General features: G+C 40.5%; 1 protein-coding gene across 1 annotated transcript; it reads right to left on the reverse strand.

The window, feature by feature from the left end:
• Nucleotides 1-2577: 2577 nt before the first annotated feature.
• MAEL (maelstrom spermatogenic transposon silencer) lies at nucleotides 2578-15397 on the reverse strand. The gene is made up of 12 exons (XM_074900606.1): nucleotides 15218-15397; nucleotides 14447-14533; nucleotides 12189-12291; nucleotides 9213-9368; nucleotides 8672-8713; nucleotides 7697-7824; nucleotides 6780-6834; nucleotides 6061-6202; nucleotides 4792-4854; nucleotides 3805-3937; nucleotides 3457-3535; nucleotides 2578-2693 (listed from the first exon to the last, which is right to left on the reverse strand). The coding sequence occupies exons 1-12, from the start codon at nucleotides 15395-15397 to the stop codon at nucleotides 2578-2580; spliced, it is 1284 nt and encodes a 427-aa protein (XP_074756707.1).
• Nucleotides 15398-16933: the final 1536 nt, after the last annotated feature.

The following is a 16933-nucleotide window of genomic DNA, read 5'->3' on the forward strand; positions in this document are numbered from 1 at the left end:
TCTTAACTGGAGCAGAGATAGTGGCCAACAGTAACTTCTTTGCATACATAGTTTCTACCATTTATTGAAAGGAGAAGGTGGACAAACCAGAAATGCACAATTAACAGACAAAATCATAGTTTCTACTACACAGAAGCAGTAGCTTATAGGTTAATAAACTGATGACATAGACTAGATCAGCAAAGTTGTCACCACAGTCCATTACATTTTCATGACCCTCAGACAACTTCTAGCCAAAACCTTTAGAGTAGTAATGCACAATTCAACAACTCATCTACTATTCATATAACAAGAACAAAAATATCTATTCACTTTCTAATGTGTATGCAAAACCCAGATGACTGTTACCCACTACTGTCATGGGACTGAGTAAGCTACACTAACAGGAGGACAGAAAGTCACATTTGATAGAATCTGTTAGATGTCTCCTTTACAAAAACACCTCTTTAGCCAGTTTAGCTTATACCCCTCTATGCAAAGAGTATTAAGTTACTGTTACTTTTTACCATGTCAAAAGTACATGTTTAAAACTCCCAGGCTGCATCACTCAAACCCTGCTCAAGAACCATTCTGCCTTTACCGGGTTTTACTTCTCCTTGAGAATTCTGTCATACAAGTGGGAAGAATTTTGTTCTGATTTTGACCCACAGTTTGTGTCTTACCAGTACTATTCCTTACACTTAAGAAGTGTGCTAAGGTTGTAAGTCACCATCTTTCCCTCATCTTTACTTTTCCATTAAAGGAAAGCACAATATAGTAATGCTTCTTAAGCAGAATTTATTTTTCAAGAAATCAAAGTTTCAAATTGCAAAACCAGGGAAGCAGAGCTCCAAAATTAAAGGATTTTCTATAATCTTCCAACAGCTGTTAGGGATCCCCCTCAATATATGCAGAATAATAGATTAAATGGGCTACATCAAGTTAGTATACTCATGCTCATTTTACAGATCTTAACTGGTTTCACTACAAAAACCACCACAGGTTGTTGGTTATTACAGTAAGACAGTTACTGACCTAGTTAACAGTCCACTGCCTATAGCAAGGTCTTCTACAGCTTATATACTATTTAAGTTACAAGTAATAAGGTATAGCCATGGAACCCTCACTCTGCATTTCTCCATTTCTGCTCAGATTCTGCATCTACTTGAAGATATATAATACCTTAAATATAGTAACAAATGCTCTTAGGTTTGTATACTTACACTGATACTGAGTAAGTATATTAAAAAAAATTAATTATCTTCTTCCCAAGAATTGAACCTGAAACTTTTATTGCAGCACTGAGCTCTGAAAATAATTCAGAAAGAGTACAGCTCTGTATGTTTTGAAATGTCAATGCAGCAATGGCTGTCAGTTAAGAAATGTAAAACTCAGACAACTCTATTTCAATGCAGAGGAGCCTTTACCACTACTAAATGGACACCTGTTACAACATCTTATTTTGGTTGGGTTTTGTTTAGTTGTTTTTTTCTTCTTCTATTACCAAAAAAGCATGAACTACCTAATTCCTACACGGAATGAAATAAGTATCTTCTCACAGTTAGTTGCTATGGAAATAGTATTTCACAAATGGACCTCTGTGCAACAAAATGCAGGAACAACTCAAAAAAAAAGCTTAAAGTACGAGGCTCAGACAACAGACAACTTTTTGGGGACTAGTCCAAGGCTTGTACCTCCGTAAAATGGAACTTCTAACTTCCTAGTGATAATCAGACAGTCTCCCAGTTTTTGTGTGCCCTCAAATAATTTTGACTGGTATCTACCCAGTCTGACTAAATGTATGAAATTATATCTGCAGATTAATGTATCAGTTTGAATTTGATATTCCTTTCAAAAAAACCCTGTAACACCTACACTCTGCTTCAATCTTTAAGTTTGAGGGACATGCATTCTTTTTAAAGGGAAAAAAAAATAATCTGTTATACTTATTCCTGATGTATACAGCCTATGCCTCTAACAGAACATTAATAGGTGGATAAATTTGCCACCACATTTCTTCCAAGACATTCCATAGAAAGTCTGGTTTTTTGCCTTGAATGATGACTCACACTCTTCATGGCTAGAACTGACAAATTACAGCAAACCTTTGAGACTGTTATACCTTTCATTCCCTTAGTGTGGCCCTTCATACCTTCAATGCTCTTCCCCCATCATTTTTTGATGAGAGACTGTTAATACATCAAAATTCTATCTTCCACATGCTGAAGAGAGGAAGGACGTTATTTAGGAAGAAATAAAGCTCTTGTTTAAAGCTACTAAAGAACTCTTCTATTCCAATGATACTGACTAACAGATCTTGAATTTGCACTCCACCCATTAAGAAATAGAACTAGTATGGCGTGTATTTTTAAAGAGAGGATGCAACTGTCGGGTCCCTTCAAAGTCTTTCTGTAGATAACGAACAAGACTTTTGTCTTACAGTCAACAGTTTTATCATTCTAACAAGAACTTGAATTGTGAAGGGTTGCATGTAAGATGAAAAACAGTCTGAAGAAACTGCTGGTTATCTTAGGGAAACAAGGAAAATTATAATTTACAGCTGTCCTGGTTGTAAAAAAAACAAACAACCCAACCCTTTCAAATACTAAAAGACATGGACAGATCAGATGCATTTTTCAGCAATCGAGTAATTCCTCTTCCTCGCATGGTACTTGTTCCGTAAGTGGCAGTCTTCACACCACATGGAGAATCACCTATTAAATTAAATACAGTTTGCAAATCAAATCAGCCTTCACAGCTTGCACAAATTAATGGAATTGTTCTTTGTATGCTGTGGAGCTGAACATATTCTCTAATATAAAGGGACAGGGGTTGTGCCCTCTATAAACACCAAGACCGTAAGATCTCAGAGTTTAATTTAGCATGTATTTTATATGCAAGAAAATAAGCTGCACACTCAGAATTTTTAGTTATTTATCTTTCAAACTTGATTCTGCTCCTCTGGAGATTAGCCATGAACTACCCAAATGCACTGAACTCACGTGCCTTCTCTTAAAAAAATTTGTCTCCAAAAAGAAAATTTTAAATAAGCAGTCTTTATAAACCAAGTTATAACAATACTTGTATCAAGTACCGAGTCTGTACATATGACAAGGGCAAGAAAAGTCTTTTGAAGACGGCCCTGCCTCAAAACACCTAAGCATATGAGAATGGACTTCACGTAGCAGAAAAAATAAGGGCATATAAATCAGAGAGCAATATTTATAAGAAAAACTAAATTCTGAGAGACCTTTTTGACCACAAGATTGCATCCAGTAAGAAAAGGGCAGCTCTTTATGTCTGTGTCTTCAGAAATTCAATGAAATCCATATGCAGGAATAAGCGCTGCTTATGCAGAGCTGTTTAAGCTTTACGCCACTGAGAGGCAACATCTAAGCCCAGAAGTTCTAAAAAGCAGCAACTGGATTAAATTTAAATACCTCTTTACCCTTACAAACATGAAAGTTTCAAACTCACAATTAGCAGGGACAGACTCTTGATCCTGACTTGGAGAAGCGAAATGTCTGTCACACCAAGAACTCTGAGCCTTCATTTTCTGTATAAAGACACAAACGTTCAAAATAATATACACGTCTTATAAAATGTGGTATACACAACTATCCATGAAATCTATGAATTATGGTCAAAAGTGACAAGAAATGTCCCAGGTAGTGATTATTTTTCTTTTGTTGGTCTGCCCAAGATATGTCACAAAAGACAGCATCCAAAGAGAAAACAGCTAATCTTAAATTGGCAAGTTTGAACACTCAAGTTAACTAGAAATTTAACTAGAAATAAAACAGGATGTGGTCTGAAGAATCTGACCTGAAAACGTCCAGCGTCCAGTATCACCATCTTGGTATTTCTGCTTTCACCATAATCAGAGTCTTGAAGAGGTAGGTGAGCTGCTGTCAGCGAGACTCCATACACACTAGCTAAAGATCTACTGATGCAATAACTTGACCAAGAAAAAAGAAAACAAGAAAGATTGGCTAAGAGGGCTGTAATGCTCATGTACAGAAGCATAGCATTTTTTGTTCTTCAACTGGAAAACAAGAGCAACCAAACTGACATGCACAGAGCAGATGACAGAGGGCAGAAGGACATTACTGCAGCAGCTAAATAGTTACACTGCATCCTTCCAAGACCACCAGCCTATTCTACAACTACATGTTAAATTAAAACAACTGCTGCCCCACACTATCAAATGCAGTAGAAGTGTGAAAAGCAGCTTTTCTTTTTTTGCAATGCATATCAGTACATAACAAGAGTTTTTTGAATGAAAGACTATTCGTTATTATCTCTCTCAAAGTGCCTCTACTACTGACTGGGATCTTAAATGGCATTTCCTTGTTTCCCTTTTCCCACACCAAAAAGATTACAGAACCTTACGCATGTACAGTATACATAGGGCAGTATAAAAGTTTCCAAAGTAGAGATATACTAGAATATACTGAGAATTTTCCAAATACAGGTATACTAAACCTCTGAAGAAAAACAGTGAATTCTAATGTAATTAACACTTCCCTCAACTCTCTGATAGTGAATGGAGGTAGTGAAAGGATGACTACAGTGATTGAATGAAATTACATTACATCTTAGTGTTAAGACTTATAGCACACTGCTAAGCCATACAAACAACAATGGAAGTTACAAAGAGAACAAAATCTTGAGGATGGAGGGAATAAATAAAACTCAAGATCTACCACTACAGTGTTCCTGGCAGCCAGAGAAGAAGTCAGAGACAAAACCATGCATCTCTAACAAAGTAAACAGTCACCATACTGAAGATAACTCCTTAGCAATACTCACGCAATTTTCTTACAGGATGCCAAAGCACAGCAGAGTATATCATTCTCTTCATGCCACTTGCACCTACATGAAATGAAGTTCAGGCTTATTTCAGAAGCATCTACATTGTTAACCAACATGAATAGTTGGTCTGGTCAGAAGGAATAAGAAGAAATACTATATTTTTGTCTCAGTGACCATATAGTACCTTTAAAATTTCAGAGAACCAGCATTCAAAAACTAAGTTCTAATTGGTTTATGCAGAGTTAAAAGGCACTCTTCAAAGGCAAACTGCTTCACGCTAAGGAGGAGGGAAGGGTGAAAAGAGAATCCAAAGAGACAAATGGAATTTAAAGGTAACAATCTGAAGTTTCCCATTAATGTGAAATACTTTCTCTTAGCATAAGCATCCCCACCTTCCTCTCCAAACATGTGTTTTAAAGTACATTTGTCCGTTCTTGTTAAGGTCTCCCTCTAGTGTGAGGATACTCATGGAAATGGAAAACTGTCTGACTATAAAAAGATAAAGTGACACTGATTATCCCAATGGATCTTAAAATACATAAACAGAATAATTTTTCTTTTTTTTAAATCTACTAAAATTTGAGATCACATTATTGGTTCTTACTTAAAACAGTGGCAGAGGAAAAGTTACAAGCATATTTCTAAGTTAGCTGCGTCAACATCAAGTATTTCCCCGCAACACAAGCTACATATGACTTCTTTGTATAAACATGGAAGAATCGGAAAGCAGGAAAAGCTTTAATGTTCAAGACATTAGGGAAAAAAGTAAAAAGGAAAAAATCCTACAAAGTAAATTGGATTCCAGATGTGTAATTAAAGACATTCATTCCAGAAGAAAAAAGATAGCATTTACCTTATGCTTGAGATCTTGGCTTATACCACTGGCAAACATACCTTGTCCCTCATCACAGTAGCAGGATGAGGCATTTGATGTATAGCAACAGCCAGGTCCCATCCAAATGACACTTCCAAGAGTCTAGATCTTCTGACTTCTATGATTTCCAGTTAAATACTACAATATATTTTACACCCATTTTTTACCCCTTCCTTTAAATTAGGCCTCAGACTCTGCATTAAAAAGCCATCTATCCTTACACATCTTTTGGGAAAGTAATTTTTGCTTCCAGTTGTACTCATGATGTGACAAGAAACATTTCTGATATGAAAGCCTACAGAATATTCAGGCCTGGAAGCATACAAGCTGTATGTAGGGCACCAAGACACATCAGGCTAATACATGCTTCCACAAAGAACTACTCAACATACCTGGTATTACTGGAGAAATCCCACAGGAAGACATCCAGTTCTTTACACACCCAAGTCTTGGATGGCTCCTTTTGGTATTTCTTCCGGTACAGTTCTGTTACCAGGTCTTCTACAGCAAGAAGCTCCAGATGGCTCTCAATGCCTGTAGCTCAGAGAAAACCCAGGTCAGGAAAACAAAAGAATCAGAGAATATTCTGCTCAGCTCACTTCTCAGTAGTCCCTGTTCAGTGCCCAGCCTCTCACCAGAGCATCAAAGCTCTTGTAAATGTTAACAAGTTATTCCACCAGTGGTTTTAATAAAACCTGGCTTCCTAGCAAAGTGGGCCATCTTGTATTTCCATAATATTCTCCACCTCAGTAACTATGTATTCTACTTGTGGACCACCTCTCCACAGAAGCTGTTATGTTTTCCCATGTGTTACCATACACTCACCTTCACAGTAATCTCACTGCCTCTAATACTCCTTTAACTGGCTGAGCAAGAAACAGTGTATGTTATGCTACAGATGTGCTCATTAGCCAGTTAGAGCTGATCATGCCACGGGTTTACTGTCACTGACGGGGAGGAAAAGAAGAGGGAGAAGCATGCAAAGTAGTTCTAGCTATCAGTACCAGCTTTTACAAAACCTTTGAGACTCGAAGATTTTCAGACAAATACATGATTACATAACCCTTCTTTCTTGGGGGTGGGGGTAGGCCAGAAATGATCCATTTCCCACCTGTTACGCTAGCCATTCGATTGAGACACCAGTTAATTCGGAATCGGTCATCAGACTAGAGGAAAGAAAATTTCAGTCACATTGAAGAAGTACAGTATATAATTCCGACATCTGCAAGACTTCTGACTACATCTGACAAAGTCACCTCCAAAACAAAATTCAACGTTTGTGGGACTGAATGTACACCTTTCTTGAAAGTTCTCTTGAAGAGGAATTAAATGCCACAGAGGCTCTCCAACCAAATCCCAGGAGAAATTCTGGACTAATGTTTGGGGACAGGTTAAATGTTAACCTATACTACAGGTGTCTCTATTAAGTGCTCTGAGATTTTTTTTTTTCATGCATATTTCTTCAGAGCCCTGTATTTATGGATAGAGCCCAAGACCTTGACCTTCCCTGCCATTATAACGAGTAAAATTAAGCTCAAATGGAATCAAAACATCATCCAGCTGTCAAACACCTCTGAATCCTAACATTTTGTTTTGCTCATTGGCAAATAAAACTTGAGCAAAAATTAAGATGTACAGTATTCTCATAGGGAAAGAGTAATAAAACCAGAAAAACATCCCTTAAAAAAGCAGGACTGTGTGACTATTATTCAGAACAGGCAATTTAAGATGATCTTTAAAGTCCTTAACCTAAGACAAAATGATGTCAGAGACCAAGTGAAATGTTCATCAGTAGACCAAAGTGCAGGCTGAAAATAAGAAGGCAGAAAATTAGGTTTCTGCTTTATAAAAAGGTTAGCTTCTAGGGACCATTTTCTTCCTGCATGGAACCAGGAAACTTTAGGAAAAAAGAGTGTCTTTTCCCACTCAGTAGGTTTTAGAGTTAACTATCTCCTTAGTAATCTAACAGAAGTGAAATTAGGGTCTTTGATTTAGAGCATCTTACTTTGACCTTAACCTCGACCATACCCTGCAGTAGAAGTGAGGCCAAACACCTCTGGCTGGCTGGACAAACTCAAGAAGTTCCCGTAAGACAACTGCATAACAAGTACGTGAAAGATGAAATCCAGATATAGGGATCCTATGAGTGCCATCACCTAATGAAGGGATGGGACAGAGCAAAAAAAAAAAATTATAAGTCCCATTTCCTTAAATGATACAGTTCCCCCCCTTTTTGTATCTTTTTATATACATATATGTATACACACAAACACACACACCCCTTCTCTCCACATACAGTGTCTATGATTAAGCTATGAAAACCTTGCTCTGTCAGCAGAAGACTGGTGGGTTTGGCCTGTGAGTACACCCACACTCACCCCTTTTAAAAGGCCATTATCTAAGTATTTGACAAAGGAAAACACGGGCCAAGTTTGTTCCCTCTGTACAGAAGGGAAGGAAGCATCCTAACAGAAACAAACTGGAATCTATAAATGCTACTTGAGAGTCACAAGGGAAAAAAGGCAGGCCAAGCCAGACATAACAGCATTGTTGATATATGTAAAGCTGCAAAACACAACTTTTAAATACAAATTAGTACTTTTGAGTTACCCTATTATGAATTAGCACTTTGTGCTAAAGATACACACAAGGACTATCAAGGGAAGGACACTCTGCTCCAATGAGCTTGAAAGCATTTAAAGCTATACAGTGTTGTCCCATTTAAGAAGAACATACTGCTGTTATTAAATTAAAATATGAAGACAGAATACAAATGACTCTGCCATTGACAAAACCATTTTGGGTGAAGTGTTCTGCCATTTGTGGGTACAAGAAACATATAAAAGGTGACTGCAGCAAGCTGCTCTGTCACTCCTTTCTCTTTGCATCTTGACAAGTTCCCAGAAGGAGGAACTGTAGACTTACAAAACATCTGGATAAAGATTAGATAAGCTGAGTCTAAAACCATATGCCTTTGCATTCTTCTTCTCCATTGATACTCACTAGCAGCCTGGCAGTGGTACCGAAAACCACGTGGTGGTTCTTCTGCAGAAGAGCAGGGGAGACAGGAGAAAAAGACCATCATCGAAAATCCACAATGACAGATCTTAACTCTCAACTACACACCACAGTTTCATGTACAGAAAGGAATAGCTTCATCTTCCCTTGTGGCCTTGTACAAGTGCCACAATTATTTTTGAAAATGTTATTTTCAGTTATATGCATTTTAAAAAAGAAAGTATATTATATAGTGTGTGTGTGTTTAGGTACAATCAAGACAAACATTCATTGGCATGAAATATAAAGCACAAACATCTGAAGGTCCTTCCTGGATTTCCTGCCACAGTTCTGACACTTAAGTCCATCTCTTCAGAAACAATCAGCACCACTCTGATATTTTAAGAAGTCCAACCACCTATAAGTCACAGAAATTAGCCTGTCTCAATACCAGAAATCTAATCTGGGCAGCAGTAAGTGACACTAGAGAGCCTCCCTCTCACCCCAAAGCAAGATAAACTACTCGTCTCCCTTCCCTGGAACTCACCTGGATCTATGAAGTGATGAAAATCAGCCGTTATGCCATCCTGTAGGGAGTACCTGACACACCCAATCTCGCAAGGAAGGAAGCGCTGTTCACAGTAGGACGGCAGCTTGCCATGGCTGTAAATGTTGAGGAAGTAAAATATATCTGCAATCACAGCTGAAAGGAAAAAATAAAAGTATTTTCAGAAGAGCCTCCACAGGTTACAGTAAGCCATCCTGGCCTCGCCTCATCCAGTAAAAGCTTCAGTGCACTTATCATATGAGTGAGTAAAGTAAGGTAATGACCAAGTAAAACACACAGATCTTTCTCTGTATCCGAGATGACAAGGTAACTAATACTTGCAAGTCAGGCATATTGGTAGTACAGGTACACCTTCCACAGATGCTACTGTGTGTAGAGATCACCCAAAATACTAGCAATTAAAAAAAAATAAAGAAAAAATATCAAAACCCAAACACAGAAGAATGTTAAGATGCCTGGAACCCAACAGAAGCTACCATTCCTTTTTATGATGTCTCCTTACCCTTTAGGAAATAAGGTTAGGAGGAGGAAAAAAAAAAAATAAATAAAATCAGTACCTGCAAAGCAGTCTCACAAGCTCAATTCAGTAACTTACACAAGTTAAATGACCTGGTCATAATCTTCTGGGGTAAGAGGAGATGACAAGTCCACTAATTAAAAGGATTGTTTTTCTACCACTAAATGAGCTCCCAGAGAAGAACACCCAAGGCAAAGGTCAAGAAATAAATTTATTGTTTAATAATTTTAAAAGTATCAACTATGAAAAATATTTCACAATACACCTTAATCCTTCTCTTTGTGTCACATAACATTCTCACTGAAGTAACTATGAAAAATATTTCACAATACACCTTAATCCTTCTCTTTGTGTCACATAACATTCTCACTGAAGTTTAAGATAGCCATTTAATCCTTACCCTGAAGTTCTGCCCCTCATCAAAATTCCTACTTGCTCTACTACGCAACAGAGATGCATAACTGTTGTTACACAGAAACAATGCTGTATGACAGTCTTTATGGCATTTAACACCAGTTGTCCTAAGCTTGAATGCTGGTGCTCTCCCTGTCACATCCCACTCAGAAGAGGGAGACAAGTGGCTCAGATTAGCAAATCCCCAACAGAGTGGACAACGGTGAGACAAGTCTCAAAGTCCAAACATTTATTAAATACCCACAATGTACTAACTGAACACACAATAATTGGCTAAGTATATAGCGAGTTGTGGTAAACAATACAGTATGCCTTGCATTTCTTAATGGTAGTGAAGGAAAAGGGGAAAAAGGAAAGGAGGGAGATGGAGTATAGGAAGAGAGATCATCGGTCTGGGTTTCTGTGTTGCTCCCGCCAGCGAGGGTTCCAGGAGGCAGCCATCTTCTTCACTTCACTGTACTCTCTCCAGCACCCCCCCTTGATTTATACACACTTTCCTTGGGTCCGTCCTCTCATACCTATATATCCCATGTACGGGGAGGGGTAAGGCATTTCTTGGGATGATGTAATTAGCATGATCATGTTAGACTTCGTTAGCATATTGGGGGGTGTTAACTTTAATATGCTTTTTGTGGATAATGAAGCAAAGGTCATTCACCAGACAGATGGCCCTTGAAATCTGTCCAGGTGCATCAGAGCAGGGCTGTTCTGTCTCCACAGAGCTCCCTCCTCCAGCTGCATCCTGTGTTATTTGGGCAGCCTTATCAGCTTCGACCTCTTCACCATCCACTCCATGACTATAGTTTCGTCTTGCAAGTGTTTGAGGCATTTCTTAGCTTGGAGGGCCTCAACTTTTATCTCTTTCTCGGTCTGTTTTTCTCGCAGGCCTGTTTTTGTCTCTCACACTCCCATGTGGGTCTTAAACTCTGCAAGCTGCAGGGTCATAAGAAAGATATTTCTCCTACCCAAGTGTGAACTGCGTTCCTTATGAAAGATATAGCTACAGGGAACCATACAGGACTTTTACTGAGAAATATTAAGGAGCACCATCACAAAACGCATCTCAGTTACCCTTTATCATTATCCCTCTCATTCAGTTTAAAGATCGATCATGTCAGCTCAAGCCACCATGATCAAATTTGCATCACAATGAAAGGGGAGCACGACCTCTGGCAGACAGTATGCTAACAGGTATTACGCTTTTTATGGAGCTACTTTTTCCTGCCTCTCCATAACCATGACAACGAGAAAATAATTCAAGACTTGTTCAGTAAAAGGCTTGAGCTGAGACTTAACCACACAATAGATACAGCTTATATTAACTGGCTGCTTTACTTATCTTGGAAGTACTAACATTTATCATTTTTCAGAATAATGGAATATTCACTGGGGGAAAAGATTACAGATGTGTTCATTACTCAGTTCTAATTAAAACATCAATTTGAAGATGGTGTACAGATAAGAAAAGTTTAGTTTTCAAGAGTTCTTTCAATAAGGAAGCAAGCCAGGATGTTATAAAAGCACTGACAAAGTACATATCCCCTCTTTTATTCTCCCAAAGAGGCCAGGTCATCGTTTTATTTAACACTTCTACCACACAAGTTTTGAACTTCAATATCTAACAACTCTTCACCCTTTAAAATTGGTACAAGTGTTCTTTTATGCTGAACTTGGATTAGTTCTTACAAATCATAAACGTAGAAGTTGAAGAATTACCTTTTTCTTAAAAGCCATGAAATTATTGTAAAGAAATTATTAGTGTCTATACTCTGGTCAAGCTAAAAAAACAGAGGATAGAATTACTTGGGGGGGAGGGACAGGACGGACAGATGACAACATTTGCACTGACTTCCCTCCTTACTACAAAAGACCTTTTTACAGCAGCAGACCATTAGTTTAAAACAAACAGTTGACACAGATGGCTATTAGCAAAATGTAAACAACCTTTGTATAGCTACCATTGAGAATATCTACAAAGGGCAAGCTTTTATCTATCAGAATCAAGTGCTTTAAGACTACTATACCCTGGTCATTCTTCCAAGACATAGCAGAGGCATCTGGAAGAGAAGCAACAATGGACATCTTTGTGGTCAGACTAGCAGGACCTGGATGAGCCGGATTACATGTCTGGAAGAGATGAGAAAGTTAAAAAAAAAAAAAAATCAAGAGAGTCTCCTAACCCCCAATAAAGTCCTTCACCTCCTTACATTAGTGGAAAACTAATGTCCGCTAACAGTTACAGTTAGGTGGAACAAGTCCGCAGTTTATACACAAGTGCCTGTGTACTTGCAGACCAGGAAGGCAAGATTTCTCTTCTAACAGAAAGAGACAGGTATCTTAGTACCTCATTCAACTCACTACAACTGGAAAGGACTACCAGCAAATTTACAAGATGTAATTAAAAAAATTGTTAGGTTCAACCACTTGTCACAGGTGAGGAACTTTTCAAAGTGGAATTTCAAAAGTTTCTCCATAAACTTTATGAAAAAGTTTGGCACATGCGTTATTTTCCTTTGACTAGGAATCAAATTCATGAAAAGCTGGTAAAGCCTCAAGGAAGTCATCAGATTGCTCGGGCACAGAACAAGTAAGAGAGGCACATATGCCCATTAAGCATTGCAAATCCATGCACAAACAATAAGCTTTTAAGAGGACAGGAAGAGAAACCTGGTAGGCTTATAAAATTCAATCATTTAAGACCCAAACTGGGAATAACATCCACACCTAGGTACACTAATTCCAGATGACCATCTTAACCAAAGTTTGTTGATTATCAGTTTGAAGTATTTAAAATAAAACGAGGAATTAGTCCCATCCAAGTAAGCTTAGGTCATCTCCAAAAGATAACCGAGACCTTTCACCACACAAAATAACCATGGTTGTCTGCGTACAGGGTTGTGATTAATAAATTGAGATCACATGTAATCTCATACAGACACACTCCCCTATTTCCACTGACAGGCAATAAGGATGATGTTCTTTACTTCAGTAAAGCAATTATTTTTTTCCCTGACTACAACTATCTAAAATGCTACCGCTTGTGGAAGTAAATACAGAAGCCTCCATTTATGACATAGTTGTCACTTCACGTAGCTCTCCATTATGCATGAAAACAGAGCTTCATTAATTACATACCACTAGCCTGCTAAGTAACACAGTGATGCTCATGTTTTAAACAGCTCTTTCCCATACAGGCAGGTTCCCAAAATCAGAAAACATTGCCTAACGTCTCCCTACTAATCTAGATTGACTAATTTAACTAATCCAGATTTACTAGTTACTCCAAACTACAAACATCCTGTCATTCTATCTAGCATCGTGTAAGCGTTTTAAAGTCCTAAAATTTGCCTCACCAATAATTCGTAGTTTATAGTCAGTAACTAGTAATATAGGATAACGAAGTTAATGCAGCACTATCCATTTACTCAATCAGGCTATTTGCTTTGACACACAAATTTTTACACTGCCAACCAAGACTGGAATAAAATAAGCTTTCTGACACCTCACATAATTCAACCTCTGAAGCAAACAATGCTTCAGGGAACTGCTGGGAGAGATGGGTAGAAAGGGGAAGGAAAAAAAAAAAAAAAAAGACATCCCAACTCCCACTTTTTCAAGACAGTGAATAGTAGAAGGGATCTGTTTAGCACTATTTCTGACCACAACCACATTCAGCCTATCCTCACTGATTGTGGGATTTTTCATGGTCCTCCACCATGGCATTACTATTCTCTCCATAGTCAAACCAACCTAAAAATAATGGCAAGGTATAATGATTCTTTTTGTGCATAGGTTGCAACACTTCATTGACCTGGTACACCACACAGCTACTCAAGAATGCCAGATTAGCTGCATACAAGATGTGGTTTCAGGACATCAGACAAGAACCACCTAAATTAAAGACATTCACAAAGCAAAAGCAACATGGATGTACGACCCGAAGTTGTACCAATTTACAGTATTACAAATAAAAAAACCCATTTAAAGTCAGCGACTGCAAAATACTGTTAAACATAAAACTAAGTTGTTAGAGAACTACATTTTACTGGTAGAAGAGCCCAATGGGAACAAGCCATGCTGGTTTAAAACACTATCGCGTATTCTCACCTTTAATTCCAACCAGAGCAATTTATGCATAACCTTTGTAAAGGCACAGACTACCACAGCAGCCATAACCTCTAGAGGTTGGAAGCTACAGAGAGCGGGTGATCTTCCATAGCATCACAGCTGACCAAACCTCTCACTTGGCCACGCCAAAGGGTGTTCCTTTCTCAGCATTTACCTCTTTCACTGTCTTCTGAGAGCGCTTCTTTTCATTCCACTTATGAGCCTTCTCTGTATATACCATTTTTTCTTCCTCAGTCAGCAACTTGGAGGAAAGCAAATTGTTAAAAGGTTTTTATTGCTTCCTTCTAGTAGCCCCACAAACCAACAAATCCCATGGAAGAGGTTAATTGTACATCTCCGAGGGACATTATCAATGCTCTGCAAGAGCCGCCAACTGCTCACTCCAACTCAAACATTTCCAGTAGCTTTCTCCCTAACACCTTTTCGGCCAAAACACCTAGCAAGCACACGCTTATGAAGCGTCTTCAGACAAGGGCCAACGAGCCCTGGGCCAACAGCACCACAAACAAGAGGTCCTGCGAAATGACTCCTGCCAGCCACGGATGCCACTCCCCGCGGCACACAAGCCAGAGCTGCCCGCCGCAGCTGAGAGGAGGCCGCCCTAGCTTGTGCTTCTTCGCAAGAGCCAGCTGAGGCCCCTCGACATACCCCCTTGAGCCGCTAAACACAGCGGCTGGGCCGCCAGCTGGTTCACCCTCCGGGAAAGGCCACGCCGCCGTTTTGTGTCTGCGGGGCGCGTGTGCCCCGCGACCACCCCTGGCGCACCGCCCGGATCCACCCGGCCGGGGCTGCTGCCCCGCCGGCAAGAGGCAGGCGAGCGGCTCCGTAACCCCCGGCCCCCGCAGCTGCGGCTGGAGCGGGGCCGTGCCGCGGGGCTTCCCCCGGCCCGGCCCGGCCCGGCATTAAGCGGCGTTAACCCTCTCACCGCCCACGCCTGGGAGCAGTAGGGGACGGCGTCGGCCACGCCGGTCACGGGCAGCCCGCGCCGCCGCAGCTCGGGCAGCTGGTCGCACACGAAGAAACCGTAAGGGCTGCGGGAACGGCCGCGGCACCCGCTGCGGGAACGGCCGCGGCACCCGCTGCGGGAACGGCCGCGGCACGCCATGGCGACGCCCGTAGACCCCGCCAGGCCTCGGGCTCTGCCCGCCACGCCGGGGCGGCGCCGGATCTGGCCAGCTGCCCGCCCCGCCCCCGGGGCGCGGCACACGCCGCCCTCGCTGTTTGGCGGGAAGGGGAGCATAACCCTTACACCTTAACACCCGCCCGCCCTCGGCTGCGGGCTCGGTGGGCCTCGTCAGGTGCGCGGGCACGCTGCGGGCTTTAACCGCCACCTCAAGATGGGCCTTGAGGAGAGCGTGGCGGCGTTGTTTGTTGGTGGGGTTTTTTGGTTTAGGTTTGTTGGTTTGGGTTTTTTTCAGATGTTCTGTGGTGCTGCAGGATAAGAAATACCCAACAGGAGCGATAGCTTGCACCAAGTTCTCACAGACGTTCAAAAATGAAGGCTCCCTACCTTCACAAAATGGCAATATACTGATTTTTCAAAGTAAAAGGGTCATACTCCTCTATATCCTCTCAATCTGAATAATGTCATATACTAAATTTAGTCAAATCCTCACAAAGAGTCACCACGTTAATTTATGCAGGTAGCTGTGTTCACATCTATAAACAAACAAAAGAAGCGAAGAGACCAACTGGAATTCCATATCCAAAAGATATCTACTGGTACATGAGACTTATGAAAATATTCAGCAATCATTGTTATTGGTTGCAGCTACTTCACTTAGGCCAAAAGCAGGCATCCTAACTGCATCTCGCTGTAGGGCTGGGCATTGGCAGGAGAGGTGCCTGCGCAGGACCCCCCTTTGGCTCCCAGCGTTCCTCTCCTTCAGAGCTCATAAAAGAGTTGGTACTCTATGAGAAGAGATGATCATGGTGATGTGCCTACTCTGATACTTGCAGTAGTGCTCAAAGCTGGGGTCCTAGGTGAGAACAGGGGGTGACAGATAACAGGGGTAGGGACCCAGGCGGTGCAGGAAGGAGTAGGGGAAGAGGTGAAGACTAACTTCAGTTAAGAGGCCTGGGTTCAGTTTTGAGCGATGTGGTAGAAAAATGCAGGAGATGAGAGGGCATGCATGTGCTTGGAAAGGCAAACTTGCTTATTAAAAATAATTAGTGAGCGCGTGTTACACAAAACTGAGGCTGCTGTCCATACTCTTTCTGTTGTTTGGTGTTGGTTTTTGTTGCATTTTTTTCCCCTTCCATCTATCTCATTGACACTTCTTTTACTGAAAGTTTGCATGGTGAGTCACAGTTCAAATAAGGTAAAGGCTGGAAATAATCTGATCTGTATCATCTTGATGAGCAGAATGAGATGCTTCCCCCTTAAGCTTTCTATTGATCTCTCTCAAAAAACTGAATGATCTTCACTGACCATAGTAAAACCAGGAAATTAGCAGGGCAATAACCACAACTGGCTTTAAAACAGTTTAATGGGTTTACAGAAGGGACTGTGAAATCTGGTTGCCTGGTACAGAGGACCCAGTGTTTGACCTGAGACAGGGTTACTGAAGTGGCAATGTTGGCACAGGTTCTGATTAAATTCTGCCCAGGTTTTGCTTGTCCCAGGCATGTGATGTCTCCC

The sequence above is a fragment of the Athene noctua genome, chromosome 1 (genome assembly GCF_965140245.1).
Source record: "Athene noctua chromosome 1, bAthNoc1.hap1.1, whole genome shotgun sequence".
In the NCBI taxonomy this organism is placed as follows: Eukaryota; Metazoa; Chordata; class Aves; order Strigiformes; family Strigidae; genus Athene; species Athene noctua.

Bases quoted from the DNA above. Each gene is read 5' to 3' on its own strand.
- MAEL (XM_074900606.1), bottom strand. From the start codon at position 15,397: ATGGCGTGCCGCGGCCGTTCCCGCAGCGGGTGCCGCGGCCGTTCCCGC. The intron at 14,534-15,217 runs GTGAGAGGGTTA...CTTTCCTCCAAG, and splicing joins ACTGCTCCCAGGCGTGGGCG to TTGCTGACTGAGGAAGAAAA. The intron at 12,292-14,446 runs GTAAATGCTGAG...CATCTCTTCCAG, and splicing joins CTCAGAAGACAGTGAAAGAG to ACATGTAATCCGGCTCATCC.